The sequence below is a fragment of the Staurois parvus genome, unplaced genomic scaffold (assembly GCF_062004578.1).
Source record: "Staurois parvus isolate SC_StPar_1 unplaced genomic scaffold, SC_StPar_1.0 ptg000947l, whole genome shotgun sequence".
In the NCBI taxonomy this organism is placed as follows: domain Eukaryota; kingdom Metazoa; phylum Chordata; class Amphibia; order Anura; family Ranidae; genus Staurois; species Staurois parvus.
The window spans coordinates 235,734-262,441 of NW_028318743.1; the positions used below are offsets into that span (position 1 = coordinate 235,734).

Consider the following 26,708-nt stretch of genomic DNA (forward strand, 5'->3'; position numbering starts at 1 on the left):
GTTGCTGCCATGTGATTGGCTGATTAGCAATTTGTGTTACCAAGTAATTGAACAGGTGGACCCAATAAAGAGACTGGTAAGTGTAGTAAGCAAGTAACCTCCCCTTTAGAAGACATCCATTTTTTATAGCAGAAATACTGCAGAAGGCCTTTTCCTTTCAACAGTCCAACTAAGGTACAAATCCAGCACATAATACCCAGCAACATCGAAAGTTGATCGAAGGAGATTTTGCATTGCATTCATATAATGATGTGATATACTGCCGTTTACAGCCTGGAACGTTTGCATCGCTTGCTATAACCTGCAAATATCCTTTGTATAAAATCCACCCAGAAAATGTTTACATTACCCACGTTTATGGCGGTAACGGTGACATATATACAGCGAATGTACATATAGACAATTTACACGAATGTATACACAGAAGATGGGAATGGCTGAACACAGACTATGGTATCCCAATAGACCCTCAACATACACAAGATCAGACGTGTCAATATTTGGGTTACATGGCTCTATGATGTTCACTTATAGAGATGACTCCGTGGTATATTGAGGTGGGATAGTACATTCACGCATGTAAGTACATGTTGTTATAAAAGTCTTGATGCACATGAATACACATGTATGTAGAGTGCTCCCTGGGATTTGTTAACCGCTTTCTGAGGCAGGTCCCTATTTCATCTGGATGTCTGGTCCACCATCTTGTCAGCTTTGTAGGAACACCATGGTGAGGAGACCTGTGGAGGGTATACAAGAAATCATCAGAGACGGGAAGGAGCATCTGGAGAAACTAGATCAATGACTAGAGGCTCTGGAGGAATGGATCATAAAGACAAGATTCTGGAGAAAAGAAGGCATAAAGAGGAGGCTGTCGGGACACGGGATTGCAGAGACAAGGCTCTGGAGAGAAGGAACCATAGAGAAGAGACCCCGGAGACATGGGATCATAAAGAATGGATCCTGGAGAGATGAGATCATAGAGATGCGACTCTGGGGAAGAGATCATAGAGAAGGGACAATGGAAAGACGGGATCATGAAGAAGGGACTTTGGAGAGACTGGATCTTAGAGAAGGGACTCTGGAGAGGTGGGATCTTAAAGAAGGGCCTTTGGGGATAAGATCATACAGAAAGAAGTCTGGAGAGACAGGATCTTAAAGAAGGGACTCTGGGAATGAGATCATAGAGAAGGGGCTCTGGAGAGATGGAATCATAGAGAAGGGGCTCTGGAGAGATGGAATCATAGAGAAGGGATTCTGGAGACATGGGATCACAGAGATGTGACTGTTGAGAGATGGGATCTTAGAGATGCAACTGTGGAGAGATGGGATCATAGAGAAGGGACTCTGGAAAGATGGGATCATAGAGAAGGGACTCTGGATAGACGCAATCATACAGAAGGGACTCTGGAGAGACGCAATCATAGAGAAGGGACTCTGGAGAGATGGGATCTTAGAGAAGGATCTCTGGGGATGAGATAATAGAGAAGGGACTCTGGAGAGATGGGAATTTAGAGAAGGGACGCTGGAGAGACAAGATCTTAGAGATGGGGCTCTGAGGCTGAGATCATAAAGAAGTAGCTCCTGAAAGACAAGAACATAGAGAGGATGCTCTCTTCTGGAGAGATGGGACCATAGAAAGGGGGATTTGAAGAGATTGGATTACTGAAATAATACTTTGAAAAAAAAAAGGGTAATGGGGGGCGCTGGAGAGAATGGCATACCAAAAACTATAGCGGAAGCTCTGGAGTCGGGATCACAGAGAGGAAGCTCTGGAGACAGGATCACAGAAAGGAAGCTCTGGAGATGTGATCATAGAGAGGAAGCTCTGCAAACGGGATCATACAGAGGAAGCTCTGGAGACGGGATCCCAGAGAGGAAGCTCTGGAGACGGGATCCCAGGGAGGAAGCTCTGGAGACGGGATCCCAGGGAGGAAGCTCTGGAGACGGGATCCCAGGGAGGAAGCTCTGGAGACGGGATCCCAGGGAGGAAGCTCTGGAGACGGGATCCCTGAGAGGACGCTCTGGAGACGGGATCATAGAGAGGACGCTCTGGAGACGGGATCATAGAGAGCACGCTCTGGAGACAGGCTCATAGACAGAACGCTCTGGTGACGGAATCATAGAGAGGATGCTCAGAAGACGGGATCATAGAGAGGAAGCTCCGGAGACGGGATCATAGAAAGGAAGCTCTGGAGATGGGATCATAGAGAGGAAGCTCTGGAGACGGGATCATAGAGAGGAAGCTCTGGAGACAGGATCATAGACAGGAAGCGCTGGAGACGGGATCATAGAGAGGAAGCGCTGGAGACGGGATCATAGAGAGGAAGGACATAGATAGTAGGCAAGGCTATGGGGAGATGGAATCCTAGAGAAGAAGCTCTGAAGACAGGATCATAGAGAGGAAGCTCTGGAGATGGGATCATAGAGAGGAAGGATATAGATAGTAGACAAGACTATGGGGAGATTGTGTCATAGAGAGGAGAATATGGAGAAAAGCATCATACAGAAAAAGCTCTAGAGAGATTGCCTTATGGAGAGAGGAATCTATAGAGACAGGATCATAGACAGAGAAGACTCTGGAGAGACTGAATTATTAGATTCGTACCCAACACGTAAGCAGCAACAAGTTTCTGGACGACGGACACATGGAGATTCTCATGGAGGAAGCTCCGGGGGTCGCCATGTAACGGAAGCATCAGGACCACCAGAGATACCAATCCCACCAGAATGTAGAGCCCAAACAAGCCAGGGGACAGTGGGCGTGGAACTCCTGTGGAGACATATACAGGGTTATACCACAGATCCTCTTCTTCAGTCTAACCATACAAATGTATTGCCCCTACCATGGCGCACTGAGAAGACGTGGGAAGGTGGGTGCCACTTGGGTGATTCACTTGTTACTCTCTCTCTGGACTGGGGTCTGGTTGGATGTAGTGTGGCAGGAATGTCCTTCCTCCCTCCCACTCCTCGTCCTCCGCCCTCTTCCCACACCTCCACACGGAACTTGTCTGTGCTGCCGTAATGTCGAGCTCGGATATCGCGGTGCCGAGTGACTCTGCAGAAGGAAGAAAGATGACAGAGAAGACTTTGTATATTCTACCTACATATAAAAATGTATAATAGCGTCTGACTGTGGGGGAGGGGACATTAGAGTGTAAGCTCCTCTGGTACAGAGACTGATGTGACTGTGGGGGAGGGGACATTACAGTGTAAGCTCCTCTGTACAGAGACTGATGTGACTGTGGGGGAGGGGACATTAGAGTGTAAGCTCCTCTGTTACAGAGACTGATGTGACTGTGGGGGAGGGGGCATTAGAGTGTATGCTCCTCTGGTACAGAGACTGATGTGACTGTGGGGGAGGGGACATTAGAGTGCAAGCTCCTCTGTACAGAGACTGATGTGAATGTGGGGGGAGGGGACATTAGAGTGTAAGCTCCTCTGGTATAGAGACTGATGTGACTGTGGGGGGGAGGGGACATTAGAGTGTAAGCTCCTCTGGTACAGAGACTGATGTGACTGTGGGGGAGGGGACATTAGAGTGTAAGCTCTTCTGGTACAGAGATGGATGTGACTGTGGGGGAGGGGACATTACAGTGTAAGCTCCTCTGTACAGAGACTGATGTGACTGTGGGGGAGGGGACATTTGAGTGTAAGCTCCTCTGGTACAGAGACTGATGTGACTGTGGGGGAGGGGACATTAGAGTGTAAGCTCCTCTGGTACAGAGACTGATGTGACTGTGGGGGAGGGGACATTAGAGTGTAAGCTCCTCTGGTACAGAGACGGTGTGACTGTGGGGGAGGGGACATTAGAGTGTAAGCTCCTCTGGTACAGAGACTGATGGGACTGTGGGGGAGGGGACATTAGAGTGTAAGCTCCTCTGGTACAGAGACTGATGTGAATGGCTCTGTGTTCTCTGTCCAGTGCCATGGAATATGTCCAAGCTACAGACAGTTCATATTTGTGCAATTTGTTATGGTCTGAATTTAGCTTCGGACTAATTTTTGGTTACTCGGAGATTCAGATGTATCCGAATTACAATAGTAAGGAATTTAGTAAAAATTCTTCTTGTTTCGTTTATTTGTTTTCAAATGAATTCCAAATTTTCATAACAATTCGGCTGATCCGAATTCTGTGTGAAGAGTAGCTGGTTGTTAAGGAGATGGCCGGGAAGCCGGCCGCCATGTCCCTAGCAACCGATGACTAATCAGCTGTCAGTGGCTTACCCACTGACAGCTAAATGTAAAAAAAAGAATGGCGGCAATGAAAAAATAAGAAAAAAAACGGTGTGGGTCCCCCCCATCCATACCAGGCGCTTCGAGTCTGGTAAGGATTTTAAGGGGAACCTTAACCACACTTTTTGTTCTAAAAAAACAGCATGGAGCCCCCCCCACAAAATTCACATTAGACCCTTTTCCAAGCATGCAGCCTGTCAGGGCAGGAAGGGGTGGGGACCCTTCCCCCAAACCATGCCCATGCAGCGGCAACAAAGCACACAAGGGTCTCTTCCCCTGGGTGGTGGTTGCGGGGATCTGTGGGTTGGGGGGCTAATCAAAATCTCAAAGCCCCCAGATCCCGCCCCCCCCCCCCCAAGTCCTTATTTTAAACCAAAAAATAAATGTCCCCCGAAGTAGATCCAACATCCTGATCATGATGAACACTGCCACATCTGACCCCCCCCAAAAAAAAGAAGAGCTCCACACTCGAGAAGGCTCCCACCGTCTGACAACTCTGCCATCTGAGAGTTCTTAAATAACAAAGGGGTGAGGCCACCAAAAGATGTCACCGGATGACCCCGCCCACTTGTACCATCATCGACCCAAGCACCCCCCGCCCCATTTGTTGAGAGCATGTGACCTTTCTTGACCTGCTCGGATAAGGGTCTGGTATGGATTTGGGGAGAGGGCACATGTTTTTTTTTTTTGGTTTTTTTTTTTTATGTTGGCATGGACCTCCCAATAAAATCCATACCAGATCTGAAGGGCCTGGCATATATGAAGGGGGGGGGGGGAGGGGAGGCAACGTCGATTCTTTTTTTTTTTTCATTGCTGGCAATTCTTTTTTTTTTTTTTTTCCATTGTCGGCCTTTTTTTTTTTTTTTTTTTTTTTTTTTTACATTTAGCTGGGAAACCACTGAGAGCCAATGAGTCACCGGTTACAGACGCAGCGACCGCCTTCGCGGCCCTCTCCTTAACAACCAACTATTCTTCACACAGAATTCGGATCGGTTGATAAATTTTCGACCTGCGCTATTTCAAATTGTTCTGAAAATGTGGAATTCGTTACAAAATGAATAAACTGAACGAATTTCGAAACAAATCCACGAAACAAAATTAGTAACGTGACAAATTTATCCGAAACAATAACAATAATAATGATAGATAATTTTTTTCCGTTCTGCGCTTCTCTACAGAGCTATATAAAAGTGGAAACCAGTGAATGACAGATTTGGAATGGGGGGGGGGTGATCTGTTCTCACATGTCAATGCAGGAATTTGGCTTGACCAGTCCTTCAGCATCCACCACTGTGTACCGTAGGGGGGCCGTGGAGAGAACTGCCAGAGAGAAGATAAGCACGTCATTATGGGAGGATGCAGAACACCTAGAACTCCTTAAAGGAAAACTCCACATTTGTTAGAATTGTATAGTATTGCTACAAACCCCAATTTTTTGGCATTGCGTAGTATATATACACGCTCCAGTAGGGACCTGCTGTCAGTCCGGTCTGTAGGTAGAAGCCGGATTATCAAAGCAATCTGTCACAATGGCATGGGCAGCACAGTGGCTAAATGGTTAGCACTTCCGCCTGGCAGTACTCGGGTCATTGGTTCGAATCCCAACCACAGCACCACCTCCCTGGAGTTTGCATGTTCTCCCTGTGCCTGTGTGGGTTTCCTCCGGTTTCCTCCCACGCTCCACAAGACATGCTGGTAGATAAATTGGATCCTGTGTAAATTGTCCCTAGTATGTGTATGTATGAATGTGAGTTAGGGACCTTAGATTGTACGCCCCTTGAGGGATAGGGACTGATGTGAATGTACAATACTGTATATATGTAAAGTGCTGCGTAAACTGACGGCGCTATATAAGTACCTGTAATAAATAAATAATGCCTGTGACGGGAGTGACTTTGGGTGGGGGGCCCATGGAACACAGCTCACTTTGGAGAGGTGGGGAGACCCCTGTCTCAGCTCCCCATATCCCTCTTATGTGTAAGTCACCCTGTGCCTGTTAGGGTACAGGGTGATCTGTCCTAATATTGTCTAGACATGTCTAGGAGATCGGTGGGGTGGGGGTTGTGAATTGTTTGGTGTCATGTGGCTGCATCCTATTGTTCTATTGTTTGCCTGGCTTGGGAGCAAACTATTATGGGATGTATGTGTTTAGGGGTATTAGCTTAGTGGGGGGGGGGGGTGTCTCCATCAGCCCTCCCTCCTAATGGGACTGTCTGCTGGTGTGAAGTCTGAATACCTATGTGTCTCTTGTTACTAAATGTAGATTGCCCCGCCCTGTATCATTATGCAGAGAGGGGGGGACTGTCCCCTGAGTGTATATATCTTTTATCTGTGTTCAAATACTGGATTACTTCAAGATTGGTGTCGTCTAGTCTTGTATGGTCGGTTGTGGTGTCTGTTGTTGGTGTTCGGAGTGGTATTCTAATGGAAGTACCCAAGCGCAGTCTGGGGTCGGTTCCGTTACAGTGCCACAGATGAAGGGCTCGTTCTAAGAAGTTGTCAGAGTTGGCGTGGCCTGTCAGGAAAAACAATCACTGTTCCCTGAATGGGTGACCACATGTCACAATGGAACAAAATTCTTTTTCTATTCTCTACTTCAGTTTTTTTTCTACCTAAAATGCATGAAAAACTAAATATTTCCTTGACACAGGATACAACCAAAATACCGATCGATCCCCCGACAATACGATGGGTTCATAACTGTATGTATATAAATAAAGACAGTGGCTACTGAATCGGAAAGCCCTGTAGTTGAACTGTGACACCTGGTCCATCCAATAGGGGCACAGGGCTCCCAGTCCTGACATTATTTAAAGCCAACTTCGGGCTCCATGTCCAGGGGGGCGGAGCCACAAAACCCTGCACGCACAGTATGTCCTCAGGCTGTTTTTGAGTGTACTGTCATACAGCACAGGCACAGGGTGAGGTGCAAAGTGCCATCAGTGTGACATTATGGTAATCTGTTAAAAAAAAGCCTTGTTTAGAAGCAAGATCTTCCTGGAGAGCACAGGTGACGTAGTCTTCCCAGGGTGCATCTGTGAAGCCCTGGCTACGTCACCAGTGCCTCACTTTACCAGGAAGTGGGGCAAAAAAGGGTACGTTTAACCAGCCTGGCCCCAATCGGCCCATACAGGCACAGTCGCTGGCCTCTTCCAGGTACAGGAGAAGAGAAAGGGGCCATTTGGTGGACTTTATAGGCACTACAACAGTGAGAAGTAAAATAATTGCTTTATTGAACATACATAGACGCACTTGGGAGCGTTGTACATATCCTCACAGTAGTCACCTTGTGTTGGATATCATATCTCTACAATCTTCCAGGTACAGGGTGACTCCCGCTGTGATTAGACACAGTGGCCGATTTTTCGGCCTGAAAAAAAAAATCATCCGATTTTCGCACAGTTAGTGGGTTAATTGGTTGGCCGTTTTTCGGGCTTTTTGCACATTTTTTTTGTCGGTCATGTCGGAATATTCGCGGCCGATTTAGACGATTGGCCGATTTTCCCGGCAATGATGGGCAAATCGGCTGATCGTTTTACCGATAAAAAATCTTTGCATGAGCCGTGACCTGCAAGAAGAAAAGGAAGAAGAAGAAAAGAAGAAGAAAAAGAAGCAGAAGAAAAAGAAGAGGAAGAAAAAGAAGAAGAAAAAGAAGAATTTCAGTCCGCTATTATATTTTATATGAAAAAGTCTTGCGGTTGCAACATTGTATCTATTTGTATCCCAATAAAAACATCTGTATCCAAAATGGATACATTGTTGCATCCGCAAGACTTTTCATATAAGATATAATAGCGGACTGGAATTCTTCTTTTTCTTCTTCTTCTTCTTCTTTTATTCTTCTTATTATTGCTCCCCTGTGTCTGCAAGGGACAGAAGTAATTATGGGGTTAAATGCCGGCTATAGACTGGACGAAAATCGGATGATTTTTTTTACCATTGGTGGTAACGTCGGCCGATCGAACGACCGATTTTTCATTTTTTTTTTTTTTAAATGGCCGGTTTTTGATCCGTCTATGGCCTGCTTTAGTCTGGATAAAAAAAGCCAAAATTCCATCCAGTTCAACCAACAAAAAAAAAAATTATAATCCTACACCCACAGTTGATCCAGAGGAAGGCAAAAAAACCCCCAGCAAAGCATGATCCAATTTGCTCCTACAGGGGAAAAATTCCTTCCTGATCCACCGAGAGGCAATCGGATATTCCCTGGATCAACTTTACAATGACAGCCCAGAGCTCCGTGTTGACAATCAACACAGGGCTCTGCATAGAGGGAATGATCTCTTTGTTGCTTCTCCCTGCAAAGCAGGGAGAAGGGAACACAGAGATGTTTTTTTAGTAAAAAGCAGCACATAATACACACATGATCACTTGTTAGGCACACATTTAACCCCTTGATTACCCCGAGAGGTAACTAGTGTCATTAGTACAGTGACAGTGTGTAGCAGGGGTCTCTTAACTTTCTAAACAAGGGGCCAGTTTACCCCTGGTTCACGTATCCATGTTTTCGCGGGCACGAGAGCCCATTCATTTGAATGGACTCCCGTGCCCCAGGACACGCAGGGAAGAAGTCCATGCACTTCTTCTGAAAACACAGCCCGCACGGGAACCTCTGTTCCCAGTACGGTTGCGATTTCCAGTGCGGGCGGTGTGCCATTAGAATTAATGGCACCCGCCCATGGGGTTCACATTCTTCTGTGCGGGTGGTGCAGCTCCATGGATTTTTGTGCGGATCCATAGCGGCACCACCCGCACAGATGTGAACCTAGCCTTACTGTCCATCAAACTTTAGGAGGGCCGGGCTGTGTCCAGCGGGAGTAGAAAATGTTAGTGTTAGTGAGAGGAATAATGCCCCATCCTTGGTGTCAGTGAGGACAAATTCCCCATTGTAGGTATCTTGGGCAGGAACTATGCTCCATTGTTGCTGACAGTGGGGCACAAAATGGTCCAAGGGCTGGATAAAAGTAAGCAAAGGGCAGCAGTTTTGAGTCCACTGGTGTATAGTATTATCACTGTATTAGTGTCACTGATGATGTCAGTGGCAATTAGTCAGTCCCTCCCCCCCAGCTTCAATTAGTGTCAGATCGCCCGCCACACTATTACAGTCCCACTACAAGCCGCTGATCACCACCATTAGTTTAGATATAAAAAAAATTCTGTGTCATTGGGCATGTTTTGTATGGCTGTGTGACATGTGCACTGCTGTTATCTTCCTATTGACTGTAAAACTTAATAAAAATCTTATGGAAGAAAAAAAAAAAAAAAGAAATACATCTCTCCTAACTTAGTAAATAAAGCAATGGGTCGTCTTCAAGGTTTCCATTGGGGATGTGCCAGCGATGTGCTAATTTGTCTGCCTCCATAATGGGATTCATTCTAGAGATCCAGCTCACTTACAGTAGGTGGCTGTGTTCTCCTCCAGTTCTCGGGGACCAAACCGTATATAATGGGGGGAAAGGAGTAACCAGACTTTTATAAGCTTTCACAGAGGGCGAGGTGCAATGTAGTAAGCAAAGCAATGGGTCGTCTTGAAGGTTTCCATCGTTGATGTCCCACATCGCTAAGTTGTCTGCCTCCATAATGGGATTCATTCTAGAGATCCAGCTCACTTACAGTAGGTTGGTTGTGTTCTCCTCCAGTTCTCGGGGACCAAACCTTATTTGCTGGAGGGAAAGGGGTAACCCAACCTTTATAAGCTTTGACAGAGAGTAGGGTGCAATGTAGTAAATAAAGCAATGGGTTGTCTTGAAGGTTTCCATCGGTGATATCCCAGCGATGTGTTAATTTATCTGCCTCCATAATGGGATTCATTCTAGAGATCCAGCTCACTTACAGTAGGTTGGTTGTGTTCTCCTCCAGTTCTCGGGGACCAAACCTTATTTGCTGGAGGGAAAGGGGTAACCCAACCTTTATAAGCTTTGACAGAGAGTAGGGTGCACTGTAGTAAATAAAGCAATGGGTTGTCTTGAAGGTTTCCATCGGTGATATCCCAGCGATGTGTTAATTTATCTGCCTCCATAATGGGATTCATTCTAGAGATCCAGCTCACTTACAGTAGGTTGGTTGTGTTCTCCTCCAGTTCTCTGGGACCAAACTTTATTTGCTGGAGGGAAAGGGGTAACCCAACCTTTATAAGCTTTGACAGAGAGTAGGGTGCACTGTAGTAAATAAAGCAATGGGTTGTCTTGAAGGTTTCCATCGGTGATATCCCAGCGATGTGTTAATTTATCTGCCTCCATAATGGGATTCATTCTAGAGATCCCGCTCACTTATGGTAGGTTGGTTGTGTTCTCCTCCAGTTCTCGGGGACCAAACCTTATTTGGTGGAGGGAAAGGGGTAACCCAACCTTTGTAAGCTTTGCAAGAGAGTAGGGTGCAATGTAGTAAATAAAGCAATGTGTTGTCTTGGAGGCTTCCATCGTTGATGTTCCTAATTAGTTTATGGATATCATCCCACAGGGGTTTGATCAAGGGGGGGAAGTTCCATCACTCGTGGGGATTGGAGTCTCATTGGCCGCATCTTCTCCAGCATGTGGTGGACGTGTCTCTGTGGTCAGTTTCTAGTAACTCCATGCCATCTACTGAGTTTATAGCAGATCTCCTGTGCTTTTTGAGATGATGGAGGTTTATGAGGGTCGAAGAGAGGCCATCTCTCCTGCTTCTTGAAGAAGTAGAGTCCTACATCTTGTTGGCCACAAAATAAAAGTTTGCGTTTGATTGCCAGCAGACCTCAAGTGACTGACATGGGAAGGGTTTCAAATGGGGTGAGGAGATCTTACTGGTCCTGCCAAGTTGGTAAGTGTGAAATATTGTAGTTGTTGCACCCAATTGGAACGCCCCATACCCGTTCCTGAGATTGTCTAAATGTTGTAGCTGTCTGCCATGGAGAAATACCTGGTACTGCTATCTGTTGCCCAAGATTCAAAAAGAGAGAGGTACTCCCGAGGGGGGGGGGGGGGGGTTCAAGATCAACGGAGGGGCAACCTTTATGGTCTCAGGGTGTATGGTAAGGGGTGAAGTCACCTCTGAAATGCTCCTGTGGGCTGGAGAAATCCGTAGGCCATGGGCCAGATTATGTCCCACCATGGTTTTCTCGAAGGGAACCGATACGTAGAGGTATATGTATATAGAGCTGGAATAGCTGTCCATCCATGCATGGAAGTTCGTTCTGGCACAGAATCGGCTTGGCTAGATTCCCTGCAGATCAAATGTATAAATGGGGAAGATACTACAATGACTATTTCAGCTCCATCTAGTGGCCATAATGTGATAACGTCCCCATTTACACTTTTTTTTTTCCAATGTAAAACATTCGATCTGCAGAGAACGTAGCCTAAGAACATTCCATTTTTGTACCATTTGCACAGAACGAATGAACATGCAGCTTTGATGGATGATGGATAAACAACTATGCAAGTTTTTTTTAATAAATGTCGCTTTTGTGTTTAAAATGGGACCACCAGCTACGTATTCTTGACATAGAAGGGGGAGGAGCCATTGACAAAAGAATGATCTCTGCCATGGTTATGGCGGGTTACGCACACCGGACAGTCTCACGTTTCAGGCTGTGGGGGAAGGGTTTACCTAGCACACAGTGCAGGCGTGTGTCGGGTGCGGAGGCTACGATAAATAACCACTTTGGGGAGAAAGAGCTTTGTGGCGCAGAGGACGCGAAAAAGGACCCCCCCACCCCAGCACAGTACTGCGGAGTCTCACCTTTGTATCGGAGCACTCGGGGGAAGGGGTTGTACAGGGTCAGCACCTGCTTGTGGCTGGCCTGGTCATCGGCGTAGAAGTCCAGAGCGGGAGGGAAGATGAAGATGGGGAGGGGGGAGCGGCTGCCAGAAGGCAAAGACGCCTCGGGGGTCGTCCTCCTTTCATCTTCTTCCCCTCTGGCGGGAACCCTGTGCATGGCCGGCTACATACGCTGCACATTGGTCACATCACATCGCTGCACAGGGAGATGGGAGGGGAACCTCAGGGACCGGACACTGCATGGGAGAAAGAAGAACAATTACTGTATAGAACTCCACATGGCTCTGACATAGTCTGCAGTGCTGTACAAGAGAAGCAACACAGTGTGCACCACAGGAGCTTACACTCTAATGTCCCCTCCCCCAGAGTTCCATCAGTCTCTGTACCAGAGGAGCTTACGCTCTAATGTCTCCTCCCCCAAGTCACATCAGTCTCTGTACCAGAGGAGCTTACACTCTAATGCCCCCTCCACAACAGTCACATCAGTCTCTGCACCAGAGGAGCTTACACTCTAATGGCCCCTCCCCCACAGTCACATCAGTGTCTGCACCAGAGGAGCTTACACTCTAATGGCCCCTCCCCCACAGTCACATCAGTGTCTGCACCAGAGGAGCTTACGCTCTAATGTCCCCTCCCCCACAGTCACATCAGTCTCTGTACCAGAGGAGCTTATGCTCTAATGTCCCCTCCCCCACAGTCACATCAGTCTCTGTACCAGAGGAGCTTACGCTCTAATGTCCCCTCCCCCACAGTCACATCAGTCTCTGTACCAGAGGAGCTTACGCTCTAATGTCTCCTCCCCCAAGTCACATCAGTCTCTGTACCAGAGGAGCTTACACTCTAATGCCCCCTCCACAACAGTCACATCAGTCTCTGCACCAGAGGAGCTTACACTCTAATGTCCCCTCCCCCACAGTCACATCAGTCTCTGTACCAGAGGAGCTTACGCTCTAATGTCTCCTCCCCCACAGTCACATCAGTCTCTGTACCAGAGGAGCTTACACTCTAATGCCCCCTCCCCCGCAGTCACATCAGTCTCTGTACCAGAGGAGCTTACACTCTAATGCCCCCTCCACAACAGTCACATCAGCCTCTGCACCAGAGGAACTTACACTCTAATGTCCCCTCCCCCACAGTCACATCAGTCTCTGTACCAGAGGAGCTTACGCTCTAATGTCTCCTCCCCCACAGTCACATCAGTCTCTGTACCAGAGGAGCTTACGCTCTAATGTCTCCTCCCCCACAGTCACATCAGTCTCTGTACCAGAGGAGCTTACACTCTAATGTCCCCTCCCCCACAGTCACATCAGTCTCTGTACCAGAGGAGCTTACACTCTAATGTCCCCTCCCCCACAGTCACATCATCTCTGTACCAGAGGAGCTTACACTCTAATGTCCCCTCCCCCACAGTCACACACTATTATTATTATACATTTATATAGCTCTGACATATACTGTGGCGCTGTACAGAGATCATGTTCCTTGTTTTTCTAAATTCAGCATTCTGTCACTTCTGACAAGTTTTCCTGACACCAAGAGATACAATGGTGACAGGAGGGAGATCCAGCACACAGCCTATGATTGACAGTCTCTGCTCCAATTCTGTGGGCTGAGTGGAGGGGGGGGGAAGGGGGGGCCCTTCCCTCCAATCAGCTCTCAGAGCTCTCCTCACTGAGCTCTGTAGAGTGTAATTTCAGCTCTCCTCCCCCTGCTTTCTGACAGCTCAAACATGCTTTGCAAATTCTGCACCTTTGAACCGCTGTGGGGAAGAGAATACTGCAAGTAAACAGGTACAACTTATGCAGGGGGATTTGTTTGATCTCTGTGTATCACCCGAGGCCGGTCACTTGACTGGGTATAGAGAAAGGCTTACAGTCACTTCAATCCCGGGGTCACACTGCGGCTCCCATTCCTGTGTGTATTACATGTGAATGTCGGTGCGCTGCGATTTGTACATTTTATACGGCTCAAATCACATCCGAACCAGCAAGGTGCAGGACCCTTCTCTACATCCGCACCCGACTCGCATCGCATGACTGTTCCCTCCCGTGATGGAATTTCTGAGGATCGTATCGCGTTCTGCGCTCTGTTCCGGAGTGTCATTAATTATCACTGACACCCGCACCATGGACGCGATGCGACTGCAGTGCGGTGCGGGAAACACGTAGAATTCACAACATTTCCCGCACCGCATTGGTGTGAACCCGGGCTAAGACTGAATGAAAACATGACCCTGACCTCTGACCCCGGTCACCTCCTGATCTGCCTACTTTACCCGCACTTAATATTTTTATCAGACATTTGGGACTGCACTGTTTATATCGCCCGACGCCCAGGACATGCGGTTCAGGAGCCCGGGACATGCGGTTCAGGAGCCCGGGACATGCGGTTCAGGAGCCCGGGACATGCGGTTCAGGAGCCCGGGACATGCGGTTCAGGAGCCCGGGACATGCGGTTCAGGAGCCCGGGACATGCGGTTCAGGAGCCCGGGACATGCGGTTCAGGAGCCCGGGACATGCGGTTCAGGAGCCCGGGACATGCGGTTCAGGAGCCCGGGACATGCGGTTCAGGAGCCCGGGACATGCGGTTCAGGAGCCCGGGACATGCGGTTCAGGAGCCCGGGACATGCGGTTCAGGAGCCGGGACATGCGGTTCAGGCGCCCGGGACATGCGGTTCAGGAGCCCGGGACATGCGGTTCAGGCGCCCGGGACATGCGGTTCAGGCGCCCGGGACATGCGGTTCAGGAGCCCGGGACATGCGGTTCAGGAGCCCGGGACATGCGGTTCAGGCGCCCGGGACATGCGGTTCAGGCGCCCGGGACATGCGGTTCAGGAGCCCGGGACATGCGGTTCAGGAGCCCGGGACATGCGGTTCAGGCGCCCGGGACATGCGGTTCAGGCGCCCGGGACATGCGGTTCAGGCGCCCGGGACATGCGGTTCAGGCGCCCGGGACATGCGGTTCAGGAGCCCGGGACATGCGGTTCAGGAGCCCGGGACATGCGGTTCAGGCGCCCGGGACATGCGGTTCAGGCGCCCGGGACATGCGGTTCAGGCGCCCGGGACATGCGGTTCAGACGCTGGTGTCTTTGTTACATTTAGCCCTACTGCGGGCAAGCGGCCCCTTTAGCCTGGGTTCAGACGTGTGCTGGAATCGCACTTTCATTCCACTTTCTGTGCAATTTCAGTACAGGTGCGATTTTGCCAGCTCTCTCTCAATCAACTGCCTCCCATTGACTTCAAAGCAAAATCGCCTCCCATTGACTTCAAAGCAAAATCGCCTTCTATTGACTTCAATGCAAAAACGCCTCCAGTTGACTTTAATTCAAAAGCAACTCCCATTGACTTCAATGCAAAAGCAGCTCTGATTGACTTCAAAGCAAAATTGCCTCCTGTTGACTTCCATGCAAAATCGCCTCCTATTGACTTCCATGCAAAACCATCTCCCACTGACCTCAATGCAAAATCGCCTCCCACTGACTTCAATGCAAAAATGCCTCCCACTGATTTAAAGGCAAAAAACGCCTACCTTGACTTTAATGAAAAAAAAAACCTCCTATTGAGTTCAATGCAAAAACGCGTCCTGTTGACTTCAATGCAAAAATCACGTCCCATTGACTTCAATGCAAAGGCAACTCCCATTGACTTCAATGCAAAATCATGTCCTATTGACTTCAAAGCAAATTTCATTTTTAAAGGGACAGTGTAAAAATAAAAAAATGTATAAAAATAAATACTAATAAAAGAATTAAAAGGACAGAGTAAAAATAAAAAAATATATTTTTAAAGCACCCCCATCCCCTCCCCTCTTGCGCAGAGGCAAAGGCATACTTAGGTCACGCATGCATATGTACACCGTGACTGCACCACACGTGAACGTTCTAGGGAGAGGAATCATTCTAGTGGCAGACCTCCTCTGTCCCTGTAAATTGGGTAACAGATTCCACCCCCCCAGAGTGAGATGCGGATGGTGTCACCTAGAGGGGGGGGGGGGGGTCCAGGCTCACGTATTTTACAGCTTTGAGGTGCAGCATGCTGTAAAAATATTTAAAGCGTCTCCTATGGAGATTTTCAAGTATCCTAGTTTGCCTCCATTCCGCGAGCGCGCACATTCTTAAAGCGTGACATGTTTGGTGTCTACTTACTCGCCGTAACATCACCTTTTATATTGGAGCCAAAAATTTGTTCACAATTTTTTTTTTTTGCAATAAATCCATTAAAGTGTATTTTTTGCAAAAAAATTTTTAAAAAAAATGCGTCTTAAAAACCGCTGCGGGAATACCGTGTATTAAAAAAAAAAATGTCAGCACCCCCCCCCCCCCATTTTATTCTCTGGGGCCTCTGATAAAAATACATAATGTTCAGGGCAGGAGCGGACTGACCATTCGGGCACTGCCCGAGGGCCCGGGGTCAGTAGGGGGCCCCATGGGATGCCCCTGGTACCTTTTATAGGCTCTTTTTTGGGTGTGCTATGAGTTTGGGCGAGGACACAGGGGCCCCATGATCCCCTATTGCCCGGGGGCCCCATGAGTTGTCAGTCCGCCCCTGGTTCAGGGGCTCCGATTATTTTTTTAGCAAAAAAAAAAACAAAACATTTTTCCACGCAGGAGAGGCGTGTCAGAACAGGACTGGCCTACAAGTGGTTAATAAATATTTAAAATGCCCCTCTCCCACCTGTGCAAGTGGGAGGGGACAGGAAGTTCTATTGATGGGTGGAGGTCCCCTTTAAGTAATGGGTGAGAAGCTTCTGCCTGTCCCTCTCTGCTGACAGGGAGTCTCACTCCTGCTTCACCAGTGACATTCCCCCCGAGGGTGGGCGGAGTTGGGAACACTAACACCAGCAATAATAACCCTTCCAGGCTCCGCCCACATGGGGGCAGATAAACGCCCCCCCCTCAGGAAGGTCTCTGTTCACAGCCCGGGATTTTGGAGTGACGTCACCGGGCTTCCCTCCCAGCATTCCCCAAGGCTTGGGGGTTGTCGGGTCGGGGGTCCTCGCACTGTTACCTGCACCCTCCGCCGCCTCTTCCTGCTTTCCCCGCACTGACCGCGGATTGGCCGGAGAGCCTGTCCGTCGGCGGCGAGACTGGAGGGGGCGGGGAGGAACACGAATATCTGATTGGAGGAGCGCTCTCCTATCGGCGAACGGAACGTCCCGCCCCGTCAGGTCATGTGACTCCATCCTGGCTCTGTGGAAGACATTTTTTCGGTGATCAGAATGTAGAGGGCGAAGTGTTCAGGTCTCCAAGGAAATGGAGGAAAGTACAAAGAAATATTATTGTACTGATGAGACCAGAGCTGGCTGCATGATGGAATATAACTCCCAGAGCCGGTCAGTGTGCCCTTCCCCCTCACATATCACAATGGAAGTGTAAAATGATGTGACTAAAGCATGGTAAACTCCTGACCTTACTGACTCACCCCATGTTTGTAACGTCAGTAAAATATTCTACCTGTATTCCCGCCCAACTCAGGTCAGTAAATCATGGGACACTCCTCTATTTTTTAAAACATACCAGTAAATAATGAAACACTCCCCTGTGGGGTATTTTTTACATGTCAGTAAATCATGGGACACTCCTGGTTTTTTTAAGTATGTCAGTAAATCATGTAACTCACATTTCTTTCAGCATGACATTATCATGGGACCCTCCCTTCATGTTTTCAGCATGTCAGTAAATCTCAGGACCCTCCCTCTATGTTTTCACCATGTCAGTGACTCCTAAGACCCTCCTTCATGTTTTAGCATGTCAATTAATTATGAAAGCCTCCTCCATGTTTTTAGCATGTCAGTAAATCTTTGGGCCCTCCCCTATTTTTCAGCGTGTCCGTCAATCTTGTGACCTTTCTACATGTTTTCAGCATGTCAGCAAACCTTCGGACTGTGATTAATGTTTTTACAATGTCAGTCCATCATGGGACCCTCCTCTATATTTTCAGTATGTCAGTAAATCATGGAACACTCCTTCATGTTTCAGCATGTTAATAAATCAACAATCCCTCCTCCATGTTTTCAGAATGTCAGTAAATCATGTGACCCCCCATGTTTAACATGTTAGTTAATTATGAAACCCTCTTCCATGTTTTCAGTTTGTCAGTAAATCTTTGGCTCCTACCTTATATTTTCAGCATGTCAGACAATCTTTGCACCCTCCTGCAAGTTTACAGCATGTCAGCAAACCTTCGCACTGTCAATGTTTTTAGCATGTTTGTATATCATGGGACCCTCCTCTAGGTTTTCAGTATGTCAGCAAACCATGGGATCCTTTTCCATATTTTCAGCGTGTCAGTAAATCATGGGACGTTACCTCCATATTTTCAGTATGTCAGTAAATCATGGGGCACTCCACCATATTTTCAGCATGTTAGTAAATCAAGTGACCCCCATGTTTTAGCATGTCAGTTAATTATGAGACCATCTTCCATGTTTTCAGTTTGTCAGTAAATATTTGTCCCCTCTCCTATATTGCAGCAAGTCAGACAATCTTGTGACCCTCCTCCACATTGTCAGCATGTCAACAAACCATGGGATCCATGTTCATGTATTCAGTATGTCAGCAAATGATACAATCCTCCTCTATGTTTCCAGCATGTCAGTAAATCATGTGACTGCCCATGTTTTAGCATATCAGTTAATTAAAAGACCCTCTTACATGTTTTCAGTTTGTCAGTAAATCCATGGCCCCTCCCCTATTTTTTCAGCATGTCAGTTAATTATGAGACCCTCTTCCATGTTTTCAGCACGTCAGCAAACCGTTGGACTATAATCAATGTTTTGAGCATGTCATTATATCATGGAACCCTCTCTCCAAATTTTCAGCATGTCAGCAAACCATGAGATCCTTCTCCATGTTTTCAGCATGTCAATACATCTTGGACTCTCCGCCGCCATGTTTTTAGCTTGTCAGCAAATCTTGGACCCTCATACGTATTTTCAGCATGTCAGCAAATCTTGGACCTTCTTCCTTGTTTTCAGCATATCAGCAAGTCTTGGACCCTCCTCCATGTTTTCAGCATTACAGACACTTGTAAAATGTTGACAATGGGATGTGCTGCTGATGTCATTACTAGGAAGGTGATTTAGGCCCCTCCCCTCAATGTTCATCAGTTCCAAGTTTTGGCCCCTCCCCTATTTTTTCAGCACTTCAGTTAATTATGAGGCCCTCTTCCATGTTTTCAGCACGTCAGCAAACCGTTGGACTATAATCAATGTTTTTAGAATGTCATTATATCATGCAACCCTTCTCTCCAAATTTTCAGCATGTCAGCAAATCATGAGATCCTTCTCCATGTTTTCATCATGTCAATACATCTTGGACTCTCCTCCATGTTTTTAGCTTGTCAGCAAATCTTGGACCCTCATACATATTTTCAGCATGTCAGCAAATCTTGGATGCTCCTCCATGTTTTCAGCATATCAGTAAATCTTGAAATCTCCTCCATGTTTTTAGTTTCTCAGCAAATCTTGGACCCTCATACATATTTTCAGCATGTCAGCAAATCTTGTACCCTCTTCCATGTTTTCGGCATGTCAGTAAATCTTGGGATACTCCTGGATATATTCAGCAGCTCAGCATTTCTTGGATCCTCCTCCATGTTTTCAGCATGTTAGTAAATCTTGAAATCTCCTCCATGTTTTTAGCTTGTCAGCAAATCTTGGACCCTCCTCCATGTTTCCAGCATGTCAGTAAATCTTGAAATCTCCTCCATGTTTTTAGTTTCTCAGCAAATCTTGGACCCTCATACATATTTTCAGCATGTCAGCAAATCTTGGACCCTCTTCCATGTTTTCGGCATGTCAGTAAATCTTGGGACCCTCCTGGATATTTTCAGCATCTCAGCAAATCTTGGACCCTCCTCCATGTTTTCAGCATGTCAGTAAATCTTGAAATCTCCTCCATGTTTTTAGCTTGTCAGCAAATCTTGGACCCTCCCCCATGTTTCCAGCATGTCAGTAAATCTTGAAATCTCCTCCATGTTTTTAGTTTCTCAGCAAATCTTGGACCCTCATACATATTTTCAGCATGTCAGCAAATCTTGGACCCTCTTCCATGTTTTCGGCATGTCAGTAAATCTTGGGACCCTCCTGGATATTTTCAGCATCTCAGCAAATCTTGGACCCTCCTCCATGTTTTCAGCATGTCAGTAAATCTTGAAATCTCCTCCATGCTTGTAGCTTCTCAGCAAATCTTGGACCCTCATACGTATTTTCAGCATGTCAGTAAATCTTGGGACCCTCCTCCATGTTTTCAGCATTACAGACACTTATAAAATGTTGACAATGGGATGTGCTGCTGTCATTACTAGGAAGGCGATTTAGGCCCCTCCCCTCAATGTTCATCAATTCCCAGTTTTGGCCCCTCCCTTATTTTTTCAGCACGTCAGTTAATTATGAGACCCTCTTCCATATTTTCAGCACGTCAGCAAACTGTTGGACTATAATCAATGTTTTTAGCATGTCATTATATCATGGAACCCTCTCTCCAAATTTTCAGCATGTCAGCAAACCATGAGATCCTTCTCCATGTTTTCAGCATGTCAATACATCTTGGACTCTCCTCCATGTTTTTAGCTTGTCAGCAAATCTTGGTCCCTCATACATATTTTCAGCATATCAGCAAATTATTGACAGTCTTCTTTGTTTTCAGCATGTCAGCAAATCTTGGGTGGTCCTCCATGTTTTCAGCATGTCAGTAAATCTTGAAATCTCCTCCATGTTTTTAGCTTGTCAGCAAATCTTGGACCCTCCTCCATGTTTTCAGCATGTCAGTAACTCTTGGGACCCTCCTGGATATATTCAGCAAATCTTGGACCCTCCTCCATGTTTCCAGCATGTCAGCAAATCTTGGACCCTCCTCCATGTTTTCAGCATGTCAGTAAATCTTGAAATCTCCATGTTTTTAGCTTCTCAGCAAATCTTGGACCCTCATTCATATTTTCAGCATGTCAGCAAATCTTGGACCCTCTTCCGTGTCTTCGGCATGTCAGTATCTCTTGGGACCCTCCTGGATATATTCAGCAAATCTTGGACCCTCTTCCATGTTTTCAGCATGTCAGAAAATCTTGGACCCTCTTCCATGTTTTCAGCATGTCAGAAAATCTTGGACTCTCTTCTGTGTTTTCAGCATGTCGGTAAATCTTGGGACCCTCCTGGATATTTTCAGCATCTCAGTAAATCTTGGACCCTCCTCCATGTTTTCAGCATTACCGGCACTTGTAAACATTGTCAACTTGTAATGTTGACAATGGGACGAGCTGTTGATGTCATTACTAGGAAGGCGATTTAGGCCCCTCCCCTCAATGTTCATCAGTTCCCAGTTTGGAACCCCCTTGCTTTGGCCCCTCCCCTCAATGTTCATCAGTTCCCAGTTTGGAACCCCCTTGCTTTGGCCCCTCCCCTCAATGTTCATCAGTTCCCAGTTTGGAACCCCCTTGCTTCCATTGTTGCCTAAATTTATGTCCAGATTCAACCGTCAAGTTGCCAAAATCCCGAGAAAGTTGAACCCCGTGGAGGGCTCAAAGTGTGGAGGAGCATTTATTACCGGGGAATCACTATTTTTATGGAAGTGATGGGAGTACACGGGCGGCATCAGATATGAGCAGCCCCTGACCCCTGAGCACAGGCACAGTGGGCCTCATCGCGTCATTTCTGCTTGCACATGTTGGGTGATGGAAATCAGCAGAGCTTCCCCTCATATACTAAGCTCACCCAGTCATTAGAAAATAATCCCTGTAATGTGTCCAATGTTTTGTTTTTTTTTTTAATTTCCTATGATCTTCAGCTCCATCTAGTGGCTACAATGCTGTATTTCCCTGACTGAGGCATTTCAGGAAAATACTGCATTATGGCCACTAGATGGAGCTGGCGATCATAGGAAACTCACCTATAAGATGCATTACGGGGATTGTTTATAAGGGCCGTGCACATTTTTTAACAAATAGGCCCCAGCGAGTCTCGGATTTAAGTCCGCGCTACACAATCCTTCATTCACAGATTCAGCTCTCCACATTAAAGGCAAAACTTTTTTGTTTCGTTTTGGACAGAGCTGAGTAGGATTAGACACCCTCCCCCCGTTTTTTTGCTGTCTGTGCCCCCGTTATGGAGATTCACCCGCTCCATCTGTCCGGTTTACCATTATCACCAAGAGTGGAAGAAAATCACCAATTTTGGGTTGTCACCAGAACAGGAAGAGAGGAGAAATCTTCTAATGGGGTCACTGGTTCCGGTGACAACCAGGGATTGCCTCGCTTTTGCAGGGATTTCCCCTCGCTTCCTGTTTTGGCTACGGGACAGGAAGTGAAGCAAAATCTCCCCGGTGGGATACAAACCCTGACAGGAGTTACGACCTTCCCTTACTCGACAAGAAATGAAAAAACGTTTTGCCCTTAGTTCTGTTATTAGATCGTTCCCACAGGGCAGTCTTCAAGCATGGTGGCGCAGATGGCGGTTTCGTTTCCGGGTGCCGTCGCTCCACCAATGACCACACAGGAGCCAGGGACACAAATATTCTGTTTATTGAGATCACCGGATACAGGTTGGTGGGCTGGGGAGGAAAGGCCCATATGGGCCGCCATCTTGGTTCGGGTGCCATTTTGTTGGTGGGGTATATAAATGATATCTATAGGGGATTTGGTTATAATTTTTCGGATTTTATAAAATAAAATGAGAGAATAATCGGACGGAGATGCAGGACGAATGAAGGAAAAGCAGGGCGACCACTAAGCAATCACTAAACAGGTCACCATGGCGATAGGAATGTCAACATGGCGACCTGGCAGCCGAGACTAGGAATGTTGCTATAGCAACAAGATAGCGGTTAAGGCTCCACGGCGGCGTTCCGTTATTGCTAGGGGGGGTCACATAAAAGCCGTTACTAGGGAGGTCACCATGGCAACGCAGCAGCCGCTGCGATCACGTACACTCAGCAGTCATCACTTGGTGTGTCGCCATAGCAACGCAGCAGCCACCACTAGAAACGTCGCCATGGCAACACAGTTGTGGCTTCTAGAGGTGGTTACTATGGTGACGCTGCAGCAGCTCAGGAGCAGGGCTTCTTGGAGACGCTGGTGAGGATCTGGTGCTGCTGGGCTCTGTACACGATGACGAAACTGTCACCCAAAATCCTGCCGCGACCTTCACCGTCCACCATTCCCATGAAGAGATAACTGGCACCTGCCAACGCACAAAACACACCCGTTATCACCGGACATTCGCCATTGTCATAGAGACCGCAGAGCATCGCCCCATGAATTATTCTACAGAACATTGCTCCGCCCCATCTCCCCCCTGACAGATCCATATTGCTATTTTCTGCAGAGCATTGCTCCATCCCATCCCCCTCTTGTAGATACATATTGATATATTCTACAGAACATTGCTCCATCCTGTCTCCCTCCTCACAGGTCCATATTGCTATTTTCTGCAGAACATTGCTCCATCCCATCCCCCTCTTGTAGATACATATTGATATATTCTGCAGATTATTCCATCACTGACTTCTCTAGAGATCTGCAGAATATTGCTTCGTTCCATCTCCCTCCTTACAGATCCATATTGATACATTCTGCAGATTATTCCATCACTGACCTCTGCAGAGCATTGCCCTGCCACATCTCCCCCTGACAGATTCAAATTGATATATTCTGCAGATTATTCCACCGCCGATCACCATTAAGGTCTGCAGAACATTGCTCTGTCCTTTTTCCCATTGACAGACGCATATTAATATATTATGCAATTTATTTAATCACCGCCCACCATTGAGATCTGCAGAACATTGCTCTGTACCATTTCCCTCCAGACAGATCCATATTGATACATTCTGCAGATTATTTCATCATTGACCTCTGCAGAGCATTGCTCCATCCCATCTCCCCCTGACAGACCCATACTGATATATTCTGCAGATTATTCCATCACAGCCCACCATTGAGATCTGCAGAGCATTGCTCCGTACCATCTCCCCCCTGACAGATACAGAGCATCCAGAAAGTATTCCCAGCGCTTCACTTTTGCCACATTTTGTTATGTTACAGCCTTATTCCAAAACGGATTCAATTCATTTTTTTCCTCAACATTCTACAAACAATACCCCATAATGACAATGTGAAAGAAGTTCATTTTGAAATCTTTGCAATTTATTAAAAATAAAAACACCCCCCCCCCCACATACATGAGTATTCCCAGCCCCCCCCATGTACATAAGTATTCCCAGCCTTTGTTGAATACTTTGTTGGCCCCTTTAGCACCAATTACAGCCTCAAGTCATTCTGAGTACGATGCTACAAGGTTGGCACACATATTTTTGGGCGATTTCTCCCATTCTTCTTTGCAGTACCTCTCAAGCTCCATCTGGTTGGATGGGGAGTGTCGGTGCACGGCCATTTTCAGATCTCTCCAGAGATGTTCAATCAGGTTCAAGTCTGGGCTCTACCTGGGCCACTCCAGGACATTCAGAGTTGGCCCGTAGCCACTCCTTTGTTATGTGGGCTGTGTGGTTCGGGTCTTTGTCATGGTCTGAGAGTCCCTCAGGTGCCTTTTGGCAAACTCCAGGCGGGCTGCCAAAAGGCCATTTACTGAGGAGTGGCTTCCATCTGGCCCCTCTACCATACAGACCTGATTGGTGGAGTGCTGCATAGATGGTTGTTCTTCTGGAAGGTTCTCCTCTCTCCACAGAGAAACACTGGAGCTCTTTCAGAGTGACCATCAGGTGCTTGGTTACCTTCCTGGCTAAGGCCCTTCTCCCTCGATCGCTCATTTTGGCCGGGCGGCCCGCTCTAGGAAGATTCCTGGTGGTTCCAAACTCCTTCCATTTACAGATGATGGAGGCCACTGTGCTTATTGGGCCCTTCAATGCAGCAGACATTTTTCTGTACCCTTCCCCAGATCTGTGCCTTGATACAATCCTGTCTCGGAGGTCTATGGACAATTCCTTGGACTTCATGGCTTGGTTTGTGCTCTGACATGCACTGTTACCTGTGGGACCTTCTATAGACAGGTTTATGCCTTTCCTAATCATGTCCAATCAACTGAATTTTTCCACAGGTGGACTCCAATCCACTGAACGTCCCACAGGTGGACTCTAATCCACTGAACGTCCCACAGGTGGACTCCAAGCCACTGAACGTCCCACAGGTGGACTCCAAGCCACTGAATGTCCCACAGCTGGACTCCAAGCCACTGAATGTCCCACAGCTGGACTCCAAGCCACTGAATGTCCCACAGCTGGACTCCAAGCCACTGAATGTCCCACAGCTGGACTCCAATCCACTGAACGTCCCACAGCTGGACTCCAAGCCACTGAACGTTCCACAGGTGGACTCCAAGCCACTGAACGTCCCCACAGCTGGACTCCAAGCCACTGAACGTCCCACAGGTGGACTCCAATCCACTGAACGTCCCACAGGTGGACTCCAAGCCACTGAACGTCCCACAGGTGGACTCCAAGCCACTGAATGTCCCACAGCTGGACTCCAAGCCACTGAATGTCCCACAGGTGGACTCCAATCAAGTTGTGGAAACATCTCAAGGATGATACGTGGGAACAGGAGGCACCAGAGCTCAATTCTGAGTGTCATGGCAAAGGCTGGGAATACTTATGTATGTGGGGTTTTTTCTTTCGTTTTTTATTTTTAATAAATTGCAAAGATTTCAAAACGAACTTCTTTCACGTTGTCATTATGGGGTATTGTTTGTAGAATGTGGAGGAAAAAAATGAATTGAATCCATTTGGAATAAGGCTGTAAAATAACAACATGTGTCAAAATTTAAGCGCTGGGAATATTTTCTGGATGCACTGTACGTATTGCTATTTTCTGCAGAATATTGCTGTGTTCCATCTCCCCCCCTACCAGATACATATTGATATATTATGCAGATTATCCCATCACTGACCACTAATGAGATCTGCAGAACATCACTCCATCCCATCTCCCTCCTGACAGATACATATTGATATATTCTGCTGATTAGTCCATCACTGACCACCATTGAGTTCAGCAGAACATCACTCCATCCCATCGCCCCCCTGACAGATCCATATTGATATATTCTGCAGATTATTCCATCACTGACCTCTGCAGAGCATTGCCCTGCCCCATCTTCCCCTGACAGATCCATATTAATATATTCTGCTGATTAGTCCATCACTGACCACCATTGAGTTCAGCAGAACATCACTCCATCCCATTGCCCCCCCCCGACAGATCCATATTGATATATTCTGACGATTATTCCATCACTGACTACCATTGAGATCTGCAGAACATCACTCCATCCCATCGCCTCCCTGACAGATCCATATTGATTCATTTTGCAGATTATTCCATCACTGACCACCATTGAGATCTGCAGAACATTGCTCCGTCCCGTCTCCCTCCTGACAGATACATACTGATACCTTTTGCAGATTATTCCATCATTGACTACCATTGAGATCTGCAGAACATCACTCCATCCCATCGCCTCCCTGACAGATACATATTGATACATTTTGCAGATTATTCCATCACTGACCACTAATGATATCTGCAGAACATTGCTCCATCCCATCTCCCTCCTGACAGATACATATTGATATATTCTGCTGATTAGTCCATCACTGACCACCGTTGAGTTCAGCAGAACATCACTCCATCCCATCGCCCCCCTGACAGATCCATATTGATATATTCTGCAGATTATTCTATCACTGACCACCATGGAGATCTGCAGAACATT

At 47.1% G+C, this 26,708-nt stretch overlaps 2 protein-coding genes across 3 annotated transcripts in view; both read right to left on the bottom strand.

The window, feature by feature from the left end:
- Positions 1-339: 339 nt before the first annotated feature.
- LOC149441785 (motile sperm domain-containing protein 1-like) lies at positions 340-17,137 on the bottom strand. 2 transcript variants are annotated; one of them, XM_089656885.1, is made up of 6 exons: positions 16,997-17,137; positions 11,953-12,227; positions 5,481-5,556; positions 2,847-3,058; positions 2,609-2,773; positions 340-740 (listed from the first exon to the last, which is right to left on the bottom strand). In XM_089656885.1, exons 2-6 carry the CDS (start codon positions 12,146-12,148, stop codon positions 709-711), a joined length of 681 nt encoding a protein of 226 aa, XP_089513011.1. In that variant the 5' UTR covers positions 12,149-12,227; positions 16,997-17,137; the 3' UTR covers positions 340-708. The 2 variants fall into 2 exon arrangements, with proteins under 2 accessions (XP_089513011.1, XP_089513012.1); XM_089656886.1 differs by lacking the exon at positions 16,997-17,137 and adding an exon at positions 16,664-16,880.
- Positions 17,138-22,488: 5,351 nt separating this feature from the next.
- The window catches only part of LOC149441786 (procollagen C-endopeptidase enhancer 2-like), a 41,088-nt gene continuing 36,868 nt past the window's right edge, over positions 22,489-26,708 (bottom strand). The window contains exon 9 of the mRNA XM_089656887.1: positions 22,489-23,162. Within this exon, the coding sequence (XP_089513013.1) occupies positions 23,029-23,162 (134 nt within the window). The 3' untranslated portion in view covers positions 22,489-23,028. The remainder of the gene's footprint in view (positions 23,163-26,708) is intronic.